The following is a 26653-nucleotide window of genomic DNA, read 5'->3' on the forward strand; positions in this document are numbered from 1 at the left end:
GTGATGATGGCAATCTCTGTAGTCTCTTTTAGGCACTTGTTAGCAACCGGCTTTTTTAAGACATAAAAACTCACAAGTCGGGTATTTAGTGATGTATTTTATGTCGTAGAACAAAATGCGAAGATCTCTTAAGTTTGTGACAACAACAGATCATTTTACAGTTATCCAACCAAAACCCCATTCAAAAAAAAACATTGACTGAGATGAAAGAACCTGAAGTGTACATATGCTAACTCTTTCCTGCAGTACTCTGTTCTAACACACCTCATCCATGTAGTGATTTTCTACATACTACTTTCAGGATGTGGTTGTGAGTCTAACTTAAGAAACACATGTGAATTAATGGTGGTTTATGAAAATGCCTGACAGCAGAGGGATTGGTTTCTGTGCCTCTTATGCCCTGGAGTTCCCCCAGTGCATTAATAAAGGTGCAAACTGATGTGTTTTATTTATTTATGTGTTTCCACTTGGTCTGGCCTGATGCTTATAGTTACAGATGACTGAAAATGCATCAATATGGCATCACTTCTTCTGTGCTCAGCTGATAATAAATACAAATGAAAGAAGGAAGCAGAATTTGTGATAAGCTGATAACCGCACTGCAGCCACATACAAAAATGCCAGAGCTGCCAGGGCAAAATTTAGAGCCCGACCATGCAAAAATAAATTATTGTTCACTAGATAAATATATAAAAATAAATATCTTTACACAGCATATATGTGTATTTAATCTTAACATTATCTTTAGTATAGTTCAATTAAATGTTTCTTTTTATAACAAATTAATATAGAGTGATGTTTGCTCTCCATCTTCCTTTGAAAATCAAGTTTGTTTTGACTGTAAAATACCTTGCCCGTTTTACATTTTTATCATATCTTTTTAATAACCAAACTTTGATGGTTATGTGCTCACTTGTTTGTTAAAAAGTAAATGCCTTCACATCATGATTATTGTTATAACCTTACTTCTTAATTTTATATGTTCTTTTAGGCTACCAACTCAACATCTGGCCAGGGACTAACTAATTCTGGCATATTTACAGTAATGTTTATGACTGTCCCTGAGAAATAAATAAACTAAGCTAAATAAACTGAATATCAACCGATTTGTTGTACTATTGGTACTATTTATCAAGTTGTGGATAGTCCAAAAGACATACTAACATTGATTTCATTTTATTTTAAACACCACTAGGTAGCAAAAGAAGAAAAATGGACAGAGTGTGGCTAACAGAGCTTGTAACTGTTAAAGGTCGTACCATTGATTTTCATTGAGCAGTAGCTGAGCTGAAAGTGTCTTTTTAATGGACACTTGAGCACGGCAGAGGCCTGCTGTCACACAGGGTCTTCTGGTATGAGGACAGTATCCATTCCTGCTTTCCCCTTGGGCACCGTAATGCTTCTAAAGAAGACAGAGAGGTAGATAAATATACCACACATGTCTGTGGAACTCTCCATATTTCTTACACAAACTCCTCTTAAATCTTGAACCAGGCAGGAGTATCATCTATCAGGACCGTCTTTCTCTTCCTCTCAGGGATGGGGAGTAGAATAAAAAAGTTGCAGATCAGCTCTCTGGGAGCAGACATCAGGCGTCCCAGCGCTGTCTGCAGTGGTCAGCAGGAGTCATCAGTCAGCAGTGCCATCATGTTTTTCCAATGCAGCCCAGGCACAGCTCTGTATAGTGGAGTGGTGACTCCAGCAGTCCACATAAAGCTGGAGTGAAGCAGGACAAAGAGGCTGGAATGTCAGTAGGCAGCATTATCAGAGTGTAATTAGAGAGAATGTGAATGTGAAGAGGGGGGCTTGTGTTTGCATAATCACTTTTCTTTGGGAATTCAGCATTTTTTTTTTTTAATTTGTTTTTGTTGTTGTTTTGCATTATCATAGGTTCGCAAAATAATCCGGGTGTGCAAAGGCATCCTGGAGTACCTGACAGTGGCAGAGGTGGTGGAGTCAATGGAGGACTTGATCACGTACACAAAGAATCTGGGCCCAGGTCAGTAGATTTGCTGTCTTGATGGACAGATTCAGGGTACATTTGCCGAGTTATGTTAGCTTTCATATGTGTTTGTTGCAGTGGTGAAAGTTGTACTCAAATTCAGAATTCTTTCTGATGAATTTTGTTACTGATTAATGTGCTGTTTTTTCACAGTTAATTATCTAGCCAGTAAAAGGTAAAAAAAAAAAAAAGTGTGAAAATTCATCATAATTGTCTATAGCCCAAAGTGATGTCTTCAGATTGCGTCTTTTGTCCAAACAGCAGTCCAAAACTCAGACTCTTCATTTACTATAATAAATTACAAAGATAAACAGCAAATACTTGCTTTTCTTGCTTGAAAAATGACTGAAATTATTATTTAGTTATCAAAGTAGTTGGCACACATCAGCATTGGAATTTGCATACTTCCAAAACTTTCAAGGGTTGTTATGTTTTCAGATTAGTTTAAGGATTGTCATCAGGATAAACAAAAACCTGTTTTTCAGTTTCTGAAAGGTTTATATTTTGGAGATAAAAGGTTTTTACTTCACTGGGGCAACCATTTTTCATCCTGAATGTATAACCTCAATCTGAAAATAAACTAGTAACCCCAACTGTCACATAGATGTATTTCAGTAAGAGGTGCAATATTTCCCTCTGAAATTCCTTAAATGGAAATGCTCAAGCACCATTACCTTAAACACTTAAAATTATTTGAGGACGTCAGTCGTACTTACTTCCTGTCTACCTCCAGGGATGACAAAGATGGCTAAGATGATAGATGAGCGACAACAGGAGCTGACACACCAGGAGCACCGTGTGATGTTGGTCAACTCCATGAACACAGTCAAAGAGCTGCTGCCCATCCTCATCTCAGGTAATCACACACTGCCCTGTAAAGCAAATACACTGGACCACACAATGCATTCTAGGTCAGTATGATTTGAATTTTCTGAGTGTTGTATTGTTTATTGTGAGTTCTGTTTTGTCTTTCAGGTATCAAAATCTTTGTGACAACCAAGACGTCTGGCAGCCAGGGTGTGGAGGAGGCCTTGAAGAACCGTAACTTCACTTTTGAGAAGATGAGCGCCGAGATCAACGAGATCATCAGAGTGCTGCAGCTCACGTCCTGGGACGAGGACGCGTGGGCCAACAAGGTACGCACAATAAAATACATGCCTGTGGCTATCACTGTTATTATGAATATACACGAGGTACAAGAGACCGCTTTGCTCTTTGAGTGTTTACGCTGTGTTTTTGTGCATTCCTTGTGGATCACAGCTGGAAGCAGTGTCTGTATGAGCAAAAACTGAATTATGTCGGCTACCCACTGTGCTCTCGCACACTCCCAGAATGCCTTTGGCAGGAGTCTGCAGACTGGAGAGATTCTGACGTGATGTTATTCTCATTTGGTGTATTTATTTCACTTTCTTAACAAGGCATGCACCTTATTTCATCAGGATGACCTTATTTGAAGGTTGACAGGTGTGAAAAATACTTTTGCTATATTTTTATTTCCATACATTTATTAATTAAAGTAGGAATGGCTTGACTTTCTCTGTCTATCTATGCAGCTGGTTATTCTATTGGGTTCTTTTGTTTTTTCTGCTCTGCACGTTCTGCTTCTTTCCTGTCCCGACACTCTCCAAATGGCTCTTTTCTGTTCTACTTTTTTCTTTTGACACCTCTTCTTGTTGCTCTCAGTTGGTATGTCCAGTTCAACATTTGTATTTATGTGGTTCTTCCTTTCTTTTTACCATTTCTTTCTCCCTTCACCCCCTGTAGAAGGTAAGCCTTGACCTCTCTCGCCCATTGGTTGTGCAGCAGCATGTCTGACAGATGTGTGTGCTGTCTGCTTTGTGGTGCCTCTGCGTGCTTATCAGTAGAACGACAGTTGTGAGGTTAACTGTTGAATATTCGTAGAGTAAATTAGCAGTTTGATTATTTTTTTTAATGGAATGGTGTTTATTGAAAAAGTGTTAAACAGGTTGAATTGCTGAAATGTTGATTTATGTATGTATATGTTTTTTCCTCTTTTTGGATTTGTTTTGCTTCATAACATGACATTGTATCAGTATCTATATGTCCTCCTCCTGTGTCATCTAAAACAGCATTCACCTCTCTTTACTATGATGATGAGGTCTTTCCTGAGCTGTAGTTCTACTGAACAACCATAGGAGGAGAGCACATAGACGACCTGATATGAATTTTGTTGTATGAATGGCTAATTTTTTACTTTTAATCCAACAGATATGGTCTAGTCTTAGGGTGTACCGAATAGTCCTTTTTTGTTTTTTTACATTTAAACCTTATTTTGAGGTTTCCAATGAAGCTTTGGGCGTCTGTGGTCATATTTTTCATCATACTTATATCATCACGCTGAAAAAAAAAAAAAAAGGATCTTCAAACAAAATCCTCAGTATAAATAAAATGATTAATCCGATTGTGCCTTTTTTTTTCTTGCCAGTTTCATCAACATACATTTATGTTAGATTGATGCAAGACAGTACAGGCCTCCCTTTGTGTGCAGCAAACTGTTTTTATGCCACAGTGAAAATGTTTTTGAAAGTTTAAACGACAACAAGGATGTATTAAAGCAGGATATTTTGTTAATTAAACATGTTGGAAAAGTTTGGATCACACGAGTCAGAAATGGATCTACCCAGGCATTACTGAAATCTAATTCTACAGCTAGTGAATAGACTGTAAAAAATACTGTGCAGTATTGAAATGGTTGATTTTAGAGTTTGAATATAAACGTCATGAATGAAGCTTCAAACTATTCGGTACAGCCCTACCTAGTTTGTTCCAAAATCTTATTTACATGAATACTAAATGTGCCCTCTCACCTCACATAATCCCTGTTACTAATACCATGAACCATACCTTGTCTAATTTTTGAGTAATACCATTCAGTGTTAGATTATAAATTGTGATGAATGTGTGTTTGCATTTGATATGAGTGCAAAAATCCCATACTATTAGTCCTTCACGTTTCTTGACTGGCTTTTAACTCACTCTCATATATAGGTGGTTATGCACAGAACAGCAGCTGCACAAGTTTGAACAGTAAACTAATACATCCACACACACACATGCACACACATACACACACATGCGCGCACACACCCACACCCAGCTCTGGTAACATCACTTCACACCTTTGCACTTCCTGTTTTTCTCCTTTGTTGTTCAGTTCTACATTCCCATCTACTCGGACAAACTTGCCTTTTGTTGCTCTCTTTCATTTTGACAAAAGGATCATTGTGAGGGCTCAGACATATTTTGTGATGAATATATTTAAAACACGCAGTGGAGGTTTGTTCAGTTTAATTTGCTCTGAAACTCTTGTTGAAATCTGTGATGAAGATTCAAGCTGCATTATGAAGAATAGTCCCTTTAGTTTTCTGAATTGCTATTATTGTATCATGAAAAATAAGCTGATCTAACCACTCATTCATTCACTCTGGTCTCTTGCTTTGCTCCATGTCCTACAGGACTCTGCTTTGTTTTGCAGACTTCGGCAATGAGTGGACTCATTGTCGAGTCAGCTGTTGGACAGATTGTTGTATTTCCATCCACTCTGATTGAGATACAATGGATAGTCGTTTGGCTTTTATAACATGACACGCTTTTTATTGAAGATGTAAAGGGAATGATTGAAACAGCATGTGCTACATGGTTGTGCCTGAACATTGAGTGTATTAAAAATGGACAACATGTCTCCACTTCCTCCCACTGTACAAAAATGAAGCCAAAATATCTTGGACATAAGCGCTGCCATCGTGCACAGGTGGCGTCACCTGGTTGACTCAATTGCAAGCAGGGTTCTGCTGTCAATCATGGTGTGAAACCCCCTTTTGTATAGCATCAAATAACTAATTAAAACCGAACTTATCAGAAAAATAAACATACAAACCCGAATTCTTGAAAAGCTTTGACACTGTAGAAAATGAAAATAAAAACAGAATGTAATGATTTGCAAATATTTGTTGACTTATATTCACTTGAATACGGCAGAAAAAACAAGATATTTAATGTTAAAACTCTTAAAGTTTAAACTGATAAACTTTATTCATTATGAAGCGCAAAATATGTCAAGAGAGACCCCAGACTGTTGAACACTTGAATTTGTACAGCAAGAAAGAATGAGAAAGAATTTCACTTTCAAAATGTCAGCTGTTGGTGTCTTCAGTTCCTAAATTCTTAATGAGTATCATTAAAATACAAGGCGATGTGACACAGACATTGCAACATCACTTTGTACTGCATTCAACTGAATATAGGTCAAAGTTTTGCAAATCATTGCATCTTGGTTTAATTTACATTTTACACAATATGCCAATTTTTTGGAATTGGGGTTTGTAAAACCGTGTCATAAGAACTACCTAAAATGACATAAACCATCTTTGGAAAAATGTATTTGACGTGTACTTTGGGCTTTTTAGTTTGGCCCATGTCCCATCTGTTAACATGCAGAAGGCAGGGTTTATGACCTCTATAGCAGATGTTTTGGCTTCATTTTTGGGGATCTGACATGTCATCCATCTTTCTATACAGTTAATGTGCCTGACAGATGCTGCACATGGACTTTGTATGTTTCTTTTACTGGAATAACTAAACAGTTTGATCATAATAATGATGTGAGCCTGGTGCTTTTTTGGATCATGTAACTCAGGAACTCGCACACTTCAAGCTCAGTTTAAATGAGTCATTATTTCTAAATAGGAATATAATTCTATGACAACATGTGTTAGCTTCATTCACACAAACTATACTATTTGCAGGTATTTAAACTCCAGTTTCTCTAATAATCAGGTCACGATTTATAGAGAAGAGAATATACATGTATACATGGAATAACAAAGAAGGAGCATTGATCGACTCCTCCTTTAGTTTTCTTTGGTTGCATTGATCTCTTTTAAGTTATTCATTCATTCTGTCTTTCAAACCCAAAGGACACAGAGGCCATGAAGAGGGCTCTGGGGCTTATTGACTCAAAGATGGCCCAGGCCAAGAACTGGCTGAGAGATCCAAATGCTCAACCAGGTAATGAACGTCCATGTCCTCTACCTTAAACTGTTCGTTCTGCATCTAATCACATCCTCAGGTCCTTAATCTAGTTGTATCGAGTGACGTTATTGATGTGTCTGACTTTTACTTGAAGGGGATGCAGGCGAGCAGGCCATCCGCCAGATCCTCGATGAAGCTGGGAAAGTCGGTGAGCTGTGTGCTGGGAAGGAGCGCAGAGATATCCTGGGCACCGCCAAGACACTGGGCCAGATGACTGACCAGGTGTCAGAGATGAGGGCCAGGTACACCACACACCATAAAACACATTGATTTGTGTATCTTTGTCAGGACTATGGCAAATTAATTCCCCTTGTATTTCATACAGTCCATGCATCTTTCACTAGATAGTCTCATGTTCTGTTCCTGTATGTTTCCTAGATTCCGTAATCACATTTTTATCGAGAAATGCTTCTTTTATACAGTAGTTTCATTTTCAATCCTTAAAGGGGAGGTAGTGTAAGTCAGTAAGCATATTAGAGAGGATTACCATGCGTAAGAGAGGAAGTGATACTCTTCTGATATGAAATCTGATTGTCACCAGGGACTTTGAGTCACGCTATATTAAAAACAGCTGTCTGGTATTAATCCATAATCTAGTTTAACCCCTGGTTGCGTTACCCCTCTGAAAGCTGAGAGATGCCTCTGAGCCTCGTCTGAAAATAGAGGCATTAGGTTTGGAAATACTGTTCTCAAACGGGACTTTACTGCTTAAGCTTTTGAGTAAACAAACTAAGAAATGTGCGTGTGTGGCCTTTAAAAGCCAGAAGTTAAAAGCTAAAGGTTTACAGTATCCATGTGTTTTCCTTCTGTCCACCCCAGAGGTCAGGGTGCGTCCCCAGCTGCCATGCAGAAGGCGCAGCAGGTTTCCCAGGGGCTCGACGTGCTAACTGGCAAGGTGGAAAATGCTGCTCGTAAACTGGAGGCCATGACTAACTCCAAGCAAGCCATCGCCAAAAGGATTGATGCTGCACAGGTAAGTTGTTCAGGGTTCCCAGGGTCATCATGGAAAAGCTCGAAAAGTCATGGACTTCAACCTAGACAAGCCAATTAGAGTACAAGGTTCTGACAGGTAGTTCTTAAATGGTTTCAATTGTAATAGTATTACTTTTAGCAGTTCTGTTTTCTCTCATTTTTGAAAGCCAGTACCAGACTGATGTAAGTGTGTGTAAACCTTTTTTGATAAAGGACGGCGTATTGACTGTACTTGCAGTTTGAAGTATTTGAAGTGAATAGAACATATCCAACTAATGCAGATTGAAAAGGTTGCTGTTACATTTTCATACAGTGCTTAACATTTGATGTTAAGTGTTCTAAACAGTACACAAACAGACTTGTACAGTATAATACAGTTTTGTTTGTGTACTTATCGGTTGTGAATGGTCATGGAAATTTTATTACAGGTCCCGGAAAAGTCATGAAAAATGTTTTAGATTTTGTCCATGTAAATGTGTAGGAACCCTTACCCAGTTTGCCTTAAAAAATGAGGATTCAAAACACAGGTATGTGATGGTGTTTTTTGTGTGTTTCCTGTTTCTCCAGAACTGGCTTGCAGATCCTAACGGTAGCCCAGAGGGAGAAGAGAACATCAAGGCCCTGCTCACTGAGGCCAAAAAGATTGCAGACATGTGTGAGGATCCCAAAGAAAGAGATGACATCTTGCGCTCAATTGGAGAGATTGCTGCCATGACTGCCAAGCTGTCTGATCTCAGAAGACAGTAAGTCACTGATTGCTGGAAATACTGCATCATTTTATGCTGAGATTTTTTTCAAGCCTGAATCTGAACTTTGATTGCCCCTTCTTCCTAATCTAACTAGTTTAAATCAAATTGCATTTGTTTACCACTGTTGCTGGGATGTATTGGACTTGGGTCTTACATATGCAGGAAAATTTGAGAAACCGGTGTTCAGTAACGGTTATCATCTTGGGCTTGAAATCCATGAGGAATTTTATCTTTTCCCTTTTCCCTATTACAGTTGTATTCAGTTTCTAAAGGTCTTGTTATAACATGCACACAATTGTTCTTCCTGTGGGAGTGCAGATTTCGTGCAACAGTTCAACTGGAACTGTTCTTGCTTTAGTAGACTAAAGTATGGGTGTTTGCTGTGCACTAGAAATCATATAAAACATTAATTTTACCACATTGCTGGGTGACTACTCCAGATTTGGACCAAACTGGCAATATGACAGTGCTTATAGCCAAACTGATTGACAGCTATTTGCCCTATAACTGTTGCAGTTCCTTTAATGACCTCATTTCAGTCATGTCTTTATGATAATACACTTCCTCAGACCTTTTTGCTGTCTTTACTTCCTTATAGGGGTAAAGGTGACACTCCTGAGGCCAGAGCTTTGGCTAAACAGATTGCAACAGCTCTGCAGAACCTGCAGTCCAAGACCAACAAAGCTGTGGCTAACAGCAGGCCTGCAAAAGCAGCTGTGCACTTGGAAGGAAAGATTGAGCAGGCACAGCGCTGGATTGACAATCCCACTGTAGATGACAGCGGTGTGGGTGAGTCTGACTCCCATCCTCCCCAACTTCCTCGTCTGTGTATCATTCTCTCACACTCCTTCACATTCTTTCCACTGCTCCTGTGGCTAAATTGCAGACCAGACACTTTGTGTACATGTCGCTTTCTACTGTACTCGACATTCCACAACGCTCTCCCAACACTGTAATTTACGTCTTTGGTTTTTGGCTCATCTCCTCACAAACCTGGACATCATCTTATATGTTTACACTAGCACTGCAGGCTGGCTGCTCTAAGAATGATTGCTTCACACGCTGTAACAGAGGCAAGGAAACAACATGAAATAATACAGAAGTAGTCATGGATTTTTTCCCCCTCTGGTGTTTATACAAGCACCCAGAATTTAATGGGCAGCTATTTACAGGAGGTGGCCAAGTTCAACACAGACATTAACAAGCACACTTTACAGTTAAGCAGGTCTGAAACAATTAACAAGTTTCAGTTAAGTAAATCATTGTCAGGAAAAAACACAAAAAATGGTTCAGTCACATTTCTACCAACTCAGGAATGTTATCTTTTAGCAATACAGGGACAATTACTCATTCTTTTATTTCCTCATGCCTGAACTATTGTAACGTCTTGTTTGTTTGCCTCAGTGAGATGTAGCTCAACTTCAGACTCTGCAGAACTCTGCAGCCAGACTCCTGATGAAGACCAAACACTCTTCTCATATCACCTTAGTTTTATCCTTGCACTGGTTACCAGTGCATTTTAAAATTTTGCTCATCATGTACATAGCTTTATAAGGCATAAAGTAAAAAATAATCTCAACAGTGTATTGGACAATAAAAATTATTAAATGAAGCGATACCAAAAAAGTCACAATGACTTGTGAGTTTAGTACACAAGTTTTTTCGTTCGTTTTTTGTGAATCTTTATATGTATGTATTTGTCTGTGTGTGTGTGTGTTTAGGCCAGGCAGCCATCCGTGGGCTGGTGGCAGAGGGCCGCAGGCTGGCCAACGCCCTGCCAGGGCCCTACAGGCAGGAGATGCTGGGTAAGTGCGAGCAGGTGGAGCAGCTCATGGCCCAGCTGGCCGACCTGGCTGCCCGTGGTGAAGGCGACTCCCCTCAGGCACGTGCTGTGGCTCAGCAGCTCCAGGAGGCTTTGAAAGTAAGACGGCTCACACTCATCAGACTCATTCAGATCTGTAGCTTCACTGTGGTAGATCAGGATTCATACAGGGAGACAGAGGAACAACCCCCTCTGCTGGTCAAAAGTGATGGAAGAAACACATGAATCTGAAGCACATGCAATGTGACCACAGTGGGACAATATGCTTCTATAGTATAAGTGAACACATATTAGTGGTACAATATATTCAAGTATCAAAAGTAAGAGTACAGTAATCATTGTGAAGAATTTACCCTATCAACACTGAATGTTTAAAATGATAAAAGTACATAAAGTTCAATAAAAAAGTTTAATTTTTAAACTGAATGAAAATTGGCAAAATTGAAGATATTCCAACAATAAAAAATGAGAAATATTGGAAATATCAGATCTACAATTTTGTGTTTCTATGCTTTCAGATGAGATGAAAGATTGCATCCAGGCTGAGAAACCTCTCTAAAATTAAGCCATATTAAGCCATAATTTGAGTTTATATTGTCCAAACTGAATGTAAACTGCCTTCAGATTAAAGGAATAGTTAGGATTATTTGATATGGGGTTGTATGAATTACTCTCAATAGTCAGTGTATTACCGATAGCAGATGCTGGTCTCCATTAGGAGAAGCAGAGAGGAGTTCCAGCATGAAAGCTAAGCAATGTACCGCTGTGGCAGTATCAGCAACAAAAGATATTTAAGCCATTTAAAAAATATCCAAATATCACTGTCTCCAAACCAACCAAACTCCATTGGCAAAATCAGTCATTTAACCTCACAGAACACAGGAGTTGCTGGTCTCCCACTGCTTTCATATGGTAGTTTGTGTTGTGTGAATTTAATGAAGTCAAGCTGAGTTGTAAAATTGTCACTAAAAAGTGTAATTCTTCCTCTTCAAATACTGATACCTTGCTATCAGTTTAGTTTTGAACAAGTTGCCAATTAATCTGTAAATTAATTAGAGAGATCATTTGTAATGGTTGTTAGTCGCAGCCCTAATCTTATACTAATACGTATTTGTGAGCCACCACTGGTAACTGGTAACATCTGTTCGTCCTCCTCCCAGGACCTGAAAGGGAAGATGCAGGAGGCGATGACTCAGGAGGTGTCTGACATCTTCAGTGACACCACCACCCCCATTAAGTTACTGGCAGTGGCTGCTACAGCCCCCCTGGATGCCCCCAACAGAGATGAGGTCAGTGGTACAGTCACCCTGCAGTGAGCCTCCTTCAGTGGTGTTATACTTACTGGCAGGGTGTTGTATTATTTCTAACAACCCTTTTGTATAATTGTTTTATTTGATCATGTGTAGGTCTTTGAGGAAAGGGCTGCCAACTTTGAGAACCACGCCAATAAGCTTGGCACCACAGCAGAGAAGGCTGCTGCTGTCGGCACTGCCAACAAGAGCACAGTGGAGGGAATCCAGGCTGCCGTCAAGTCAACAAGAGACTTAACACCACAAGTATGTCAGGGTTTAGTGTTTATATCTGTTTCCGTTTGTGTGTGCCCTCCACTCTGCATCACCAGTCACACAGCTTAAGTGTTTCTCGCTTCTTGAGCCAAGTATGTAGCAGTTGTCATTGAACTGACAATTAATGGCTAGGATTGTCTGTCTTTTTTTTTAGGTGGTATCTGCTGCTCGTATTCTGCTGAGAAACCCCGGCAACCAAGCTGCGTATGAACATTTTGAAACCATGAAGAATCAGTGGATTGACAATGTGGAGAAAATGACAGGTGAGGTGCTATAAAGATGCTGCAAATGTCATATTTCCTGGTGTTATTCCCTATATTAACATGTTCTGGATGTTTAGGTTTGGTGGACGAGGCCATCGATACCAAATCCCTGCTGGACGCCTCAGAGGAGGCCATCAAGAAGGACCTGGACAAGTGCCGCGTGGCCATGGCTAACCACCAGCCTCAGATGTTGGTCGCTGGCGCCACCAGCATCGCCCGCAGAGCCAACCGTATCCTCCTGGTGGCGAAGCGAGAGGTGGAGAACTCTGAGGATCCTAAATTCAGAGAGGTGGTGAAGGCTGCATCTGATGAACTGAGCCAGACAATCTCTCCCATGGTGATGGACGCCAAAGCAGTGGCTGGAAATATCCAGGATCCAAGTAAGTTTATTATTTGATAAAGGTCATCACTTTTCTTTGTCTTTTTATCATCACAATAATTATTGTGTTAGGGATTTTTATCGTGGTATTAACATACCTTTAGTTTTGGGTGTCATTATAATCCTATTTATGTGTAGTGGAACCTTCTGGTCAGTGATTAATGTGTTTTTTGTGGTTACCAGGTCTTCAGAAGGGCTTTTTGGACTCAGGTTATAAGATTCTTGGTGCTGTGGCAAAGGTCAGAGAGGCATTCCAGCCTCAGGAGCCAGACTTCCCACCGCCTCCTCCAGAACTGGATCAGCTCAATGTAAGATATGTCAGATAAGCACAACTTTGTATTTGGCAAATCATTTCAAGCTGCCTTAGTTTAGTGTCCAAAATGACTGCCAAGCCATAATTACTTTCACTTGTCTTGTAGCTTAATGATGAGGCAGCACCACCCAAACCACCTCTTCCTGAGGGTGAGGTTCCTCCTCCCAGGCCTCCACCCCCAGAGGAGAAAGATGAGGAGTTCCCGGAGCAGAAGGCTGGTGATATGGTCAACGAGCCTATGATGGTGGCTGCCAGGCAGCTCCACGATGAAGCTCGCAAATGGTCCAGCAAAGTAAGAGAACACTGAACACTGTAATGGACTTTTACTTTGAAATCTCATGCTCTCAGATTGATTATGCGCCTGTTGTACCTCTCAGGGAAACGATATCATTGGTGCTGCCAAACGAATGGCCTTGCTCATGGCTGAGATGTCACGTCTGGTGCGTGGAGGCAGCGGAAACAAGCGTGCCCTCATCCAGTGTGCTAAGGACATCGCCAAGGCTTCTGATGAAGTCACACGGCTTGCCAAGGAGGTGGCCAAGCAGTGTACCGACAAGCGTATCCGGACCAACCTGCTCCAGGTCAGTTCAGTCGTCTTCATCAAAAGGTTTCGCAGGGGCTTTTTACCATGCAGAGACGATAAAATAAGCAAAAATACTTTTCCAGTTGAAAACTTTTATTTTAGAGTAAGTTGACTTTCATCCAGGGCACTTCAAAGAATATTTATTTGGTGTTCTGTTATCTGCTGCTAAGAAAACCATTTCTGGGCACTGGCTGCTTCCTGACTCCCACACAACAGAGAAATGGGCAGATATAGTTAGTGAAGTATCTATAATGGGGGAAAAAAAATTACAGTTTCACTTCGCCTGCTGAACCACTTTACTAAGTTAAAAAATGTATTTCCTATGTATGACAGTCACAACCACCACTTTATTAGTAGGAGTTCTCTGTGAAGGAAAAGGCTGTCTGGTCTCACAGATTGTTCCCTTTTATTTTTTAGATCGATGACTAGTTAGTAGCAACTTAACTTACTTAGTGAATAAACATCTGCATTAAAAGTGAACAGCCACAGTACACTCACTCAGGCTCTGACTGATGGGGAGAGGCTGTTCCCAAATAGTGCACTGGACAAAAGGAAATTGAAAGCTGTGTGGGTACACAAGATCCTCAGAGAGAAGAGAGATCAGTGGGAGTGCCACCAAGTGGTTTGGGCTTCACCTGAGTGACGGTTATCCGATTTGACAATGAGGAAATAATGCAAATTACATCTGGCGCTTTGGGGGACTATACTTCCTAATTTGGTATCAAATGTTTTGGATCTCACTTCACTTTTTGACTTTGTTTCAGGTGTGCGAGCGCATTCCCACCATCAGCACTCAGCTCAAAATCCTGTCCACAGTCAAGGCCACCATGTTGGGTCGTACCAACATCAGTGAAGAGGAGTCAGAGCAGGTAAGCCTTTGATACAGGGATGACTTGAATTTTAAAGTGAATATCTCCAAGATATGATAGATAGAAGAGTACTTGGAATTTGGATAAAGTTGCTTGAAACTGCTTGAAATTGAAACTGCATTACTTCAAAATATATTGTTACCTCACTGAAAAGTTAGCTTTTTAGATAAAGAAATAAAATAAGTCAGAGAACCTAACTGATTTTGTCTTTCATACAAAATGAAGACGATCCCATTTAAGCTTCACTCATCACTGTGTCGCCTGTAATTTCTTCTCCAACAGGCAACTGAGATGTTGGTCCACAATGCTCAGAACCTGATGCAGTCTGTGAAGGAGACGGTCAGGGAGGCTGAGGCAGCTTCCATTAAGATCCGGACAGATGCAGGCTTCACCCTCCACTGGGTCAGAAAGACCCCCTGGTACCAGTAAGAGAAGGGCTGCTCTTCCTCTGCTTCATGCTGGTTCTCTCCAGCCGTCCAGGAGGACACTGAATGGACAGATACATACTTTATCAGAGCCCTTCAGCCTAAAATGGGCAAAGTTTCTCTATTAGTCCCATGTCCTGTCTGTAACAGTTGCTGTTCTGGTAGAATGTAAACAATGGGACTATCTGTGCGAGTTATGGGTTAGATTCTTACTGGGAAATTCTTTTTTTTTTTTTCTAAAAGTGTGTAAAAAATAAACAAAACTAATTGTTTTAAAGCTTATTTTGACAAATCCCAGGAATATATATGTTTTGATTAGAGGTTTCATATAATGCAAGGTTGTTTTTGGCCTCTTATAAACACCACCCTTAAGTTAAATTTAAAAAGCTAGATTTTCTTGAGAAATTTTTATATCTTTGTACTGGTAATTTTATTATCATTCATTCACCTTTGCTAGGATAAGCACATGAACTTGAGGAGTTGTTACAAGTACAGTATAGGCCTATGCTCAGCAGCACACGCAAAATATATTCAGTGGTATTATGCCTGTTTACACTATTCTATATTATCACAAGTGAAAGAGAAACACTGTTTATTATTTTACATACTGTAATGCAATTGTAGCAGTCTTTATTTTCTTACGACTTCTGCCAAAGACATTCTGCCATGATCTTTAAAAGTATAGTTGTCTTGCTTTGGTCGCAACAAGGAAACTAAAAAGCTTAATTTCCTTAGTCCGCAATACATATTTTGAGTTATAAGGGCTAGCTTTTTTTTAGACAAGCTGATTTATGAAAGTAACTGAAATTTCTACCAACAGCAGGTAAAGACAAAAACTGCTTGTAAGCTTGCATTCAACTCTTTCTAGAAATGTTTAATGTTTCACATGTTGCATTGAGATTACATGTAAGAAACATGCTTGTGTTACAGTATGAGGCCTAAATAGCCAAAAATGATCACTCAAGCAAGCTCACAAAGCTCAGTCTTCATTAGAGAGGCTCGTCTGACTGCTTTTTCCTTTCTAAACACTGCACACATGCTGTCCCGTTGTGCACAATCATTTTTTTGTAATATATGAATTGCACACTTCTCCTAGGTAGTCAAGGGAATGACCAGAGTTTTAGAGATGAAGCACAGTGTCATCTGCAGCTGGTGAAATCTTCATTTGATGTCGTCACATTTGTCTCAATATGTCCTGATACACTAAAGATAACTGGCCACCATCTGTGGCAACTGTAGGTGATATGTTTGAAACGTCTGAAGACCGTTGGTGTGAATGTGTCTTTTTAAGTATCTAATACCAACTGATGTGCCTTGTGAAAGAAACTTTATTTGCAATGATACAGTTTTCATTTCTCGATGTTTTTTGTATCATTTCTACAAGGTAAAATGGTGGTGATTTGTTCAAAACACTTGTTGTACATGTTTCTTCTATTAAATTACATCTGCTTCACTGATTTTAACTCTAAGTAAAATTATGCTCTATGCAACCCCGAGAAAGTTTGTTTAAAAAAAGATATCAAGATTATGCAACGTAGTCGGGTTTAAACAGGCCTGAACAACATTTTGCTGAGGCATTGTTCACAATTTTGTAATAAAGCATTTTATAGCACTTTTAGGTGTGTTTGCTCCATCATTTCCGTTCCTCTCATGTGTCTGTATTGTTGCCTGTGTTGAAGCTCTTGTTAGAACTTGATTATTGCAGAACGGGGTGTCTACATGTATCAGTAAGTTAACATAAAACCTTCTATATTTGTCTGTAATAGTATTAATCATTACAGTGGTCCTAAAGCCAGAGTCTGAAATGAGACATTATCAAGGTAGAATTCCCAGTTTTTATGCTGAAAGTCACTTAGATCCCTGTATAATTGTTGTAGGTCTCTGTTTTACAGTTTATGAATTTAAGGCCTTGAAATGCCTCATACAGTTTTGACAGCTCCTAAAATTTGATTACATTTTTTTTTTACTTTTATAAAGTTGCATTAATGTCAGTCTTGCTTTTAAATGTGTTTTGGGGAAAAAAACGATGATGCTGTAACAACTACAAAATGAAACCAACATCAAACCACTAATACAACTGTAAGTACTTTCTTTTTTTGCCCCTTATGGATGTGAAATAGGTCTTAAATTGCATTCGTGATTGTCTTGAAAAGGTCTTAAATTTAACTGTTTGAAATCCACAGAAACCCTTGTTTAGTCTTCATTCTGTTGTCATAGTAATTCTAGTCATTTTTCTCGTGCATACTGATTGCTCCACTTTTTACAGCTTGTCTTTTGCCCAAATATAGAGTTGCTTACAGCATTCAGTAAATAAATATGTAGGACCTTCCCAGTCAGATTTTCAAACTAGTTGCTACCTTTTAAGGCCTTTCATTTGTAAATGTGAATTAAAGAAGAGGCGTGACTCCTCACTATATTGTGAAAGTTCCTGTTACTTAAAAAAAAAAAAAGACACTTTCTGTAACATCACTTGTGAACATATTGATATAAACAAGTAATTGCATATATTATGCTGTGTCTGTAATATAAATGAATAGTTGAATATACTGTATCTCTGACTTCTTGCTGACCTCTACTGCTGTACCTGGATCAGCCTGCAGGGACTGATGCAGATGTCTCCAGTCTGCATCATGTAAAGACTGCTTGTTCTAAACTTTTCCCATCAGACTCAGATGATTTCTCAGGACACAAACAGACTAATTGACCCTCCTTCCAAAACCAAAACATTCAAATTTTCCCAGATTTGCATTAACCATGGCCAAATTAACCTACTAGCGGGGGCCTGAGGCAAAACAAGCTGTTACCGCCTCCACTAACCCCTTGTTCTTCGCACTCAGTCACTGTCAAGTAGACCTACCCTTTAAAGTACAGTTCACCCAGCAGACTACACATGGCAGCTTAATTATATTTTGCCTAAAGCTCCAGAAACCGACCAATTCTCCACTGGAATTGTGTTTGCCCCTGGGTTTGCTCTATGTCTGTGAAAATTTAATTAATTAAAACATTAAGCAATTTAGGGAGACGCACCACATAAGCACAGTGGCAACAAACTGAATAATGGTGTTAAACCTGCATTTTGTCAGAGGACCAAATACAGAACCTGCCTTCAGGCTCTTCATATTTCAGTTTTGTGCTTCAGTGGAGCATATTAGCAAACAAATTATCAAAAACAAAGTGGAACACAATGAACCTGGGGGTTTTAGAGCGCTTGTTTTGTCCAGTCAGTAGTCTAGCCTTGGTATTAACATTGCAAATTAATCTTGTTATAATTCTTAACCAACGAGAAAAATTGCAGGATTTTTTAAAGTTGGTTGGTCCAGGGTCTTTGGAGACAGCTGAGCTTGATGAGCATGGTTAAGGACATAAAATATAATTTAATTTTGATGCTGAATGGCTTATTTAAAGGGTCAATTCACCCAAACTACAAAAATAGATCTCTCTTATTTTGCTATCTAGACATAGCAATTTTTTTTTTTTTTTTTTTTTACCAGAATTTGAGACATTTTCCTCTGAGATTGTTTTTCTCTTATGTCTGTTTATTTGTATTTATTTTGAGGAAGCATTTTTACCTTTCACTGTATAGTTTGCATTGACAGTATAGATTCAAACATGAAACATCAAACAAGAAGAAAATCCCTGGCTGGGATCAAAGCAGAAACACAAGTTGCGGAAAAATCTGGTTACACACAAATTTATTTAGAGATATGCACCATGTAAATTTTGACTGACAAGAAAGGCTGCAATTTAGGATTATTTTCATTATCGATTAATTTGTCAGTCATTTTATCAATTGACCAATCAGTTGTTAGTTAGTTAGGTGACCATATGTTGAAAAATGTTGATCATTGTTTCCCAAAGCTCAATGCTTTGTGCACAGTATATTCAGATAATTATCATAGAGGACTAAAGAAACCAAAAAATGCTCACATCTGTGAAGATGAAATCACAGAATTAGGATTTTTTTTCTTGAAAATGAACAAACTCAAAATCGTTGAAACATGAGAGGTTATAATGATGAGATTATGTTTGGTGTTGCATATTACCAAACTAATTAGCAAACAATGAAATTACTCTAAACCAGCCGACATGATATGAACGTGGGGCCCTTTCTGGGACCTTGAGAGTTTGGGGAAGGGCTTGGAGCACGGCTTTAGGAGACCTGGACTACACCACCAGAACAGTATGAAGGAAGTTGTTGTTTGTTTGTTTTTTTCCTTTGAACATTGGTCACCAATTGTTTGGGTGATTCTGCAATGGTGTTTTCCTGTGAAACTCCAGCAGAGTTTTGTGGACTAGAAAACTAAACCTGACCTTCAGCTGGCATGAGGCTGAGTAGATAATGACTGAATTTTCCTTTTTGGGTGAACTATCTCTTTAAAGGTGTCATAAACTGAGCTGAGGTTTGATTTTTTTTTTTTTTTTTATATTTTAGTTAAAGTAGGGTTATATCCTATAAATAATGTAAAGTTATATTGTAATATACAGTATATTTAACTGCTGTATGCAGACTGTGAAGTTGAACTGAGGTGAAACAGGTGAAACAGGTGAAACAGGTGAAAGTGAAAGCACCACGATAACGCGTGATAACTATATCTTCCTCCTTTAATGTGAGTGACATGCACGTTGGCTCACCGACCCTTCCCTGAATATAACCATTAATTTTCTCTGCAGGTTGCCTGCTGTTGACCAGTTTCTTCACCATCATCATCTGTGGGGAGGGAAGCCGCAGCCTGTGACTACTCTTCTTCCCCAGCAGTCAGCGGTGGCTTCACCAACGTCAACACCTCCGCTACTGATTTAAAAAAAAATGTCTGAAGAAGGACCAAACATGTCGACGGGGAGGAAAACAGCGTTACGGTAATAAAGCTGACTGTCTTTGTGTTTTCCGATGCGTTGATGTTGTGCGGTTAGCCGCTGCAGCTAGCTGTTAATCCGTGCTAACGTGTCTGTGGTGTTGTGGTAACCTGTCAGCAGGAGGTGCAGCAGGCTGATCAGCAGTTTGAACCTTTGAACGTTACATCGGCTCGAGTATCATTCAGGTTAAAGCGCTGTTAGCATTTACACACGGATTGTTCAGTCATAACGATGCTAACACAGCTAGCATCAACAGAGGGTGGGTGCATCAGTTGACTGGGAGACAAGATTTGTCGCTACATCTTTCCAACCTGTTATTATCCTTTTTTTTGGAAAATCGTCCTGCTGGTGTGAAAACAACAGAAAGGGTTTTGTTTTTAATATCAAACTGATGAAATGTTTTGACAGGTGCGAGACAAACTTCAACGTTAGCAGAAGTTAAACGTCAGTGATGCTGTCACTGACGGTGTTCAGTATTTTTTAATTCCCCAAATTAAACACAAAGGCTTTTTAGATAATAAACGTTTAACAAACCTGCAAAAAAAAAGGCAATTCACGCTGTGAAATATGAAAAAAGAACAAGTTATACGAATACAATTAATAATGCAGCCAAATATACCGTTGAGTTTGTGTTTTAATTTGGAAAAATGTCTGTTTCATGTGTATTCTTATCCATTATGAAGCTCATAGTAACATAACATCTAACTCACTGTGCTGCCAGGCAGCTGCTGTCTTGTTGACATTTTGCATAATATTATGTGAATGGTGCGGCGTTCACTTGACTTCAGGAAAACCTCTCCATATTATCCATAGTCACGATTCAGAGTTAATATATAAAGGCTGAAAGAATGCATGAGGAAGTGTTTCATTTTCTGTTTTTGTTTGTTTGTTTTATTTCATAGACTTGATTTTTTTGTGGCAAAGGCAATTCTTAGAATTTTTACACTCAATTCACCGTAATTTGTTTTGTACTTTAAACACAACACAGTCATTAGGCCTGTACTACTTAAAGCTAGGTTAGTTTATTTTTGACATCACTGTGTAAAAGTTTCAATGTATGGAAGCCCCCCAAAACATCACATATTTGTATAATTCTCAAAATAATGAGTTAGTATTGGCAACATTAATGCCTTTTAAATTATTATTATTATTTTAAATTATTATTATTAAAATATTGTTTAAAAAAGACCAGTACATACAAATAAAATAAATACTGTAGCCAAGAATAGCCAGTGAAAATGCCTCTGTCTTTTAATTCAAACAGTAGGCCTGTGTTTTGATAATTTTAATAGTATTTAGTATACTTATTGGCATCATGCAACATGAACAGTACTAGCAGGCAGGAGGCAGCTAGTGTCTTGTTGACATTTTGCATAAGTGAATGGTGCAGCTTTTGCATATTGTCCATTGTCATGATTCGATTCGAGTTAATGTGTAAAAATGGAAGAGGAACCTTTTATTTTATTTTTTACGGATTTGAATTACCCCTGGCAAAGGCAATGTTTTGTATTGCATCTTAAACACAACACAGTCATTCCAAACTGACTCCTAACTGAGAGACATCAACCAGCTTAATGCTTCAGAGGTGAGATGGGAGCAGGAAAAGATGACCAGATCCCAGCAAACCAAATGTGAGACAAAGAGTGTGTTTGTGTGAATCTAGGCTGAGAGGTTGTCTAAAATTTTAATGTTAAACATGTCTATTCTGCCCCTAAGCTCATACCATCTCTGTGCTTTTCCCTCTTGTTTGATTCAGTAGCACACAGTAGACAATAGATAAGTAGCTTAACAGTCTTTGTTGGAGCTGTATTTTCTTTGTGATAGTATTCATCATATTCCACTGGGTAGTAAAGACATTGACAGGTTCACCTGTACTCGACCCACATTTAGGCAGTTTGATTGACATATAACACGGCCCTGTAACGACAGCCTTCTCTGCTTACTTCACAGCCACTGAATAAGAGCCAGATTTTAGAAAAGTGTCTGTCCTGCAGGACTTTGACTTTTGCAGACTAGGGCCGATCGAATGTGGAACATGGTCTTAATAAGTGGGACGAGAGAGAAGGGATAAACAATGCTGTGCAGTTCCTCTTAAAGTGGGTCACTTAGGTTCAGCCAAAGAGCACTTTGAGAGCATCAGTAGAATGAGCAAAAGGCAGTTTTGACAGGTCACAGTCAGATAAACACTTGTGTAAATCATAAAATTACTGATAGCTGAATTTCATGTTGCTCCCTCACGTTCAGGGTTCTGGTATTGTGCGCGCTGGCTCACCATCATGGCTTATGTTTGTTCGTTAACACCCATTCTTTTCTAGTATTTCATGAACAAAGCCTGTTTGTCACCGTAGCGCTAGTCCTGCCCCCAGGAAAAAACAGCAGCCATTGTTCAGAGCATCTCAGGTGTCTCACAAGGTGTTGAGAGAATTCGTAGAAAGCCAGTGGAGTGAGGCCAGAATGGGAGTAATATTGGCAAAAATGTGGTGGCATTATAAAGTCCTTGGCTGCTTTATATTTACTGTGGCCTTTAAGGTGAAGATAGCAAAGGTGCAGGTGACCACGTGATGTCATACTACATATAACTGAGCACAATTAATACTTATCATCAATAAAATTACTCCAAGAGAAACATAAATAAATATTACTAATGATAATAAAAGAATCCATGCAATTTCTAACTAGGATGATAAGGTTACCATGCCAGTACAAGTTTCCTATAAGCTCTAATGTGACATTCTTTCAAAAAAAAAAAAATTGGTTATTATTTTAATGTACACCCCACAAATAAGCAAGCTGCAAACACATAGAGATTAGAACTTGTATTACTCCTATTTATATTGTATTTTAATACACGTTAGTTATATAAAAGCAAAAAAAAAAAAAGATGTTGTGAAAGATTTTTATGTGATGTTTATATACAGCTACAGTCAACTATTTTGATAAGCGCATCATCATTTTTAGTCATAAATGTCCAAATTCAAGATATTGAAAATAATCCTTAGTTGCAGCTACAAAACTTTACAATATATTGTTTTAGTTGACAAAATATACAAAATGCCCTTTTTTCTTTTTATAACTCTGACTATTTGATTATACGCAAACAAGCATGTAATGTGTTTGGTTTAAAAATACAAATAAGTTCTGTAAATATAAAAAATATATCCTGTAAATTTATTATATTCTCTGCTTTTGGTGTTTACCACAGTGTCTGCCTTCTTTCCTACTGGCACAAATGCAGCACAGAGCTTTGCAACAGTTGTGTAGCCAATCGTATGCCTCAAATATACTAAGACCCGCCCATTTACTCCACCAACCAGTCAGTGTCGTGCCCAGTGCAGCTTCAGTTCCTGTAGTCAAAGAGCACATTGCTTTGACAGAGAGGAGGAAGCTGTTGACCATTTAATCATCAGGTCAGACTGCTGCTGAGTTTTCTGACATAATGCCAACTGCAAGGTAAAGATCCATGTGTTAATAACTCCAGGGTTTACACAGAGAATAACTCTGCTGTTAGGACTGCTGTTTAAAATGTGCTCACAGATATGTTGGTGCCACACTGGTGACTGTTTTCTTAATGGTTCTGGTGGATCACAGTAGGGAAACTTTGTTCTCATGCATAATTTTGCATCAGCACATCATTTATGTTTTTTTGCTACTGTTTGATTTATTGGTTTATCTTTGTATTTGTTTGTACTAGTCTGTGTGTAAGTGCTGTACTGCACATAAGGAAGTGCAAAACTATGATGCTGTCTCTGATAAGGATGTGATGTTTCTTCAGTGCGTGATGTTTGTTTGGTTCTTTTTTTAAATAAATAATAATGTTTAACAAAGACACTGACAAGAGTAAAATGTGCTCACAGCACTGCCAGCCATTCAACGTGCTGATTGAAAACACTGCAAGAATTCATGTAACGCAGTGATTAATCAATTAGTCAGTCGAAAGAAAATTAGTTACCAGATATTTTTGTAATTGATTGATGGTTTTAGTCAAGCAAAAATGTCATTTGCTGTTTCCAGCTGCTTAAATGTCAGAATTTGCTGCCCTTCTTTGTCTTTATGACAGTAAATGAAGAGTTTTGGGGTTTTTGGATTGTTAGTTGGACAAAAATGAGCAATTTGGGCTCCTTAAAATTGTGATGAGTGTTTTTCACTTTTTTTGACATTTTATAGAGTAAAGGATTAATTAATTGATTGTGAAAATAATCTGCATATTAATCAATAATGAAAATGATTGTTAGAAGCAGCCCTGGTATAATGTCGGACTTTAATGCTGATATATAAGTTGGGACTGCTTGTGAGCCTGGATGTTCTGGCATCCTTTCTGGTCATGTGACGGCCAGAAGAGAACATTTATTTCTCTTTATGATGTTAATATACACTCAACAGGCTTGTGTCTTGGGTTTTATGAACTTTTGGTCACTTGTTATGAAAACTTTGTGGTCAGGAGTAGACTTTGGCCAAATGATATCTTGCTGCTGACAAAAATCTGGTTGAAAGGGTCATGGCCATTACAGTTTTTCCTGCTGTTACACATCAACTTTAATCTAAGCGTGTATTATCCTGAAGCTTTTGAACGTATGAGGACATTGACACATCAGTTGTTGAGAGAATCACAATCCTTTACTTTGATCTTTTCGACTTTTTGCCAGAGTGCCTGCTTTTAATCTCCATCTGAATAGGGAAAAAATAAACTCTATTATTTGCAGTTTTAAATTTCCCGATGCAAGCTGAGGCGTGAGGCGTGATTTCTCCTGCAGTCATAAAAAATAATTGCAATTGTACAGTGTTTCTGTAACATGTGTTGCACACATGTTGACTGTAGAGGGGAGGTCAGGTAACAGTTCATCCCTCATCAAAGTTTCATTGATTGATCAACAAATCCGAAACAGATGATTTTCAGAATCACAGCGGATTGTTTGTGTCCTCTGCTCGGGGCAGGGCTGCTGAGTGGGAGTCTACATAATACAATATGTTTTTGTCTCTCCACAGTGAAAACACACTCTTTGGGATGGGAAATCCCTTGCTCGACATTTCAGCTGTCGTGGACAAAGATTTCCTTGACAAGTAAGTCCAAACGGATCATTTGTTGTCACTGCTTCCTTCACATTCCCGTGTCTTAACGCACATTGACTTGATATGTATTTTTGTATTCTCTCTTGAAGGTTCGGACTGAAGCCTAATGACCAGATCCTCGCTGAGGACAAACACAAGGCCTTGTGAGTCAAAACTTCACTGGGACAAACACGTGCTACATCAGTGTAACACAAACTGTTAAAATTACGTGGAGCCAAATAAGGTGTACGCTGGTCATTCATACCCACTACAACCATCTGGTCACTGAAGCCATGCTCAAAATAGCAGAGTTCACCCCCCCCCTCCCATCAACCCTCTATAACTGGGAGCCTCAGACCTAGACATGCCCACATTTTTCTCATACTGAATTTGTGCCAAACTACACAGGATACTTCTGAATTTACTGCTGCTTTAGACTAAGTAGCAGATGTACATAGATGCTTTAACTGCATGCCATTAGAAAATTATTCATTACAAAATGAATGAATTGTAATTATTATTAAGTCAGAGGAGGGTTCTGCTGAGCATGCATGCTCCTTTTCTAGACCCTCCCTCGCTCACATTGCAGGCGGATGCAACAGTAGTGTTATAGCCTTCCTCGTAAACATGGTAAACATGTCCCCGAACACATGAGCACACCACTCTTTTGTACCGCACCTTAAGGTAAACTTAGACTGTAAACAACAGAAAGACGAGCTGCATTAATACAAAACTAAGCCTATTACTAACTGATCTTATACTGCCCTCTTTCCTCTGTTTGATAAAGTGCAGATGTATTTTTTTCAGGGAATTTGTTTTGTTTTGGAGATTTTCTGTCAGTAAGATGACAGTGAGATGAAGAGAAACATTCCCCCCCCCCCAAATTAATCAGAATCTTTAACAGGTTTTTTTTTTTGCCAAGTTTTCACATAAAAATAATTTTCCTTGGTGTTTAGATAAATACGTCATGCACTGGTCTACCTGACCAGAACTGCATGTTTATACATAAAACATGCCCCTATTGTTATTGTGATTCCTGTTCCTGCCCGCTCCTGTTAACTTTTCTTCTGAATGATGAATAGTGAAACTGAATACGGGAACTCCACAGGAATCCCATGTCCCACAAGTCGAGAGTTGCAAATATAAAATAGAGATTCATGATAAAAGTGAGTAAAATATATCTACATTGTGGAGTAGTCCTTGAGAAAATGGGAAGAGACTTAAAAATACTTTACGTCACAATTTTGAGAATACAAGATTATGCTGAAATGTGGTGCTATCCTGCTAAATAACAGACAGTACAAACATTGGGACATAAAACATCAAAAGTAGTATGACAATTAATAATTTAATTTAATTTAGTCATACATTGTGATTTTGGCAGCCTCTGCGCTAACTTACTGCGGTTGTTTTACTCATGATGATCCAGATATTGTATGTAATATTCAATCGTAGCCTGTAGCCGGATTGTTTGCCTCTGCTCGACTCGGTCCGGCAAGAGTGCAAGAAATGACTTATTTTTCAAGGCCTTTATTTGACCAGGTTCACCAGTCACAAATGTTCCTCTACGGGAGTTATTGCTCTGCACTTGGACACGTTCACACCTTAAAACTGGCCAGTACAACAGTCTTATCTGTTGGATGTAAGATAACCACAGAACTCTTATCTGCTGGTCACCGAGCAGCTCCACGTTGGTCACACCTCAGCTGTGGTAATCAGGAGGGACGCACAAGTGCTATTTTTGAACTTTCTAAATCCA

The 26653-nt window shown here is 38.9% G+C and overlaps 2 protein-coding genes across 4 annotated transcripts in view; both read left to right on the top strand.

The window, feature by feature from the left end:
* LOC146312092 (vinculin) overlaps positions 1–16606 on the top strand; it is a 36189-nt gene extending 19583 nt beyond the window's left edge. Inside the window, exons 4-21 of one of the 2 annotated variants that reach the window (XM_084740251.1) lie at positions 1891–1999; positions 2736–2858; positions 2978–3138; positions 6937–7030; positions 7149–7296; positions 7874–8027; positions 8594–8769; positions 9374–9564; positions 10497–10696; positions 11758–11886; positions 12004–12153; positions 12317–12425; positions 12503–12805; positions 12988–13112; positions 13224–13409; positions 13495–13698; positions 14465–14569; positions 14852–16606. In XM_084740251.1, the coding sequence (XP_084596377.1) occupies positions 1891–1999; positions 2736–2858; positions 2978–3138; positions 6937–7030; positions 7149–7296; positions 7874–8027; positions 8594–8769; positions 9374–9564; positions 10497–10696; positions 11758–11886; positions 12004–12153; positions 12317–12425; positions 12503–12805; positions 12988–13112; positions 13224–13409; positions 13495–13698; positions 14465–14569; positions 14852–14998 (2814 nt within the window). In that variant the 3' untranslated portion in view covers positions 14999–16606. The remainder of the gene's footprint in view (positions 1–1890; positions 2000–2735; positions 2859–2977; positions 3139–6936; positions 7031–7148; positions 7297–7873; positions 8028–8593; positions 8770–9373; positions 9565–10496; positions 10697–11757; positions 11887–12003; positions 12154–12316; positions 12426–12502; positions 12806–12987; positions 13113–13223; positions 13410–13494; positions 13699–14464; positions 14570–14851) is intronic. The other variant, XM_084740252.1, reaches the window with a different exon arrangement.
* Positions 16607–19652: 3046 nt separating this feature from the next.
* The window catches only part of adkb (adenosine kinase b), a 146846-nt gene continuing 139845 nt past the window's right edge, over positions 19653–26653 (top strand). Inside the window, exons 1-3 of one of the 2 annotated variants that reach the window (XM_084740620.1) lie at positions 19653–19851; positions 24832–24906; positions 25005–25058. In XM_084740620.1, coding sequence (XP_084596746.1) covers positions 19802–19851; positions 24832–24906; positions 25005–25058 — 179 coding nt within the window. In that variant the 5' untranslated portion in view covers positions 19653–19801. Of the gene's footprint in view, positions 19852–23188; positions 23299–24831; positions 24907–25004; positions 25059–26653 lie in introns of those variants that run through there. The other variant, XM_084740621.1, reaches the window with a different exon arrangement.

The sequence above is a fragment of the Lutjanus erythropterus genome, chromosome 17, assembly GCF_056507025.1.
Source record: "Lutjanus erythropterus isolate fLutEry1 chromosome 17, fLutEry1.hap2, whole genome shotgun sequence".
NCBI classification, from domain to species: domain Eukaryota; kingdom Metazoa; phylum Chordata; class Actinopteri; order Lutjaniformes; family Lutjanidae; genus Lutjanus; species Lutjanus erythropterus.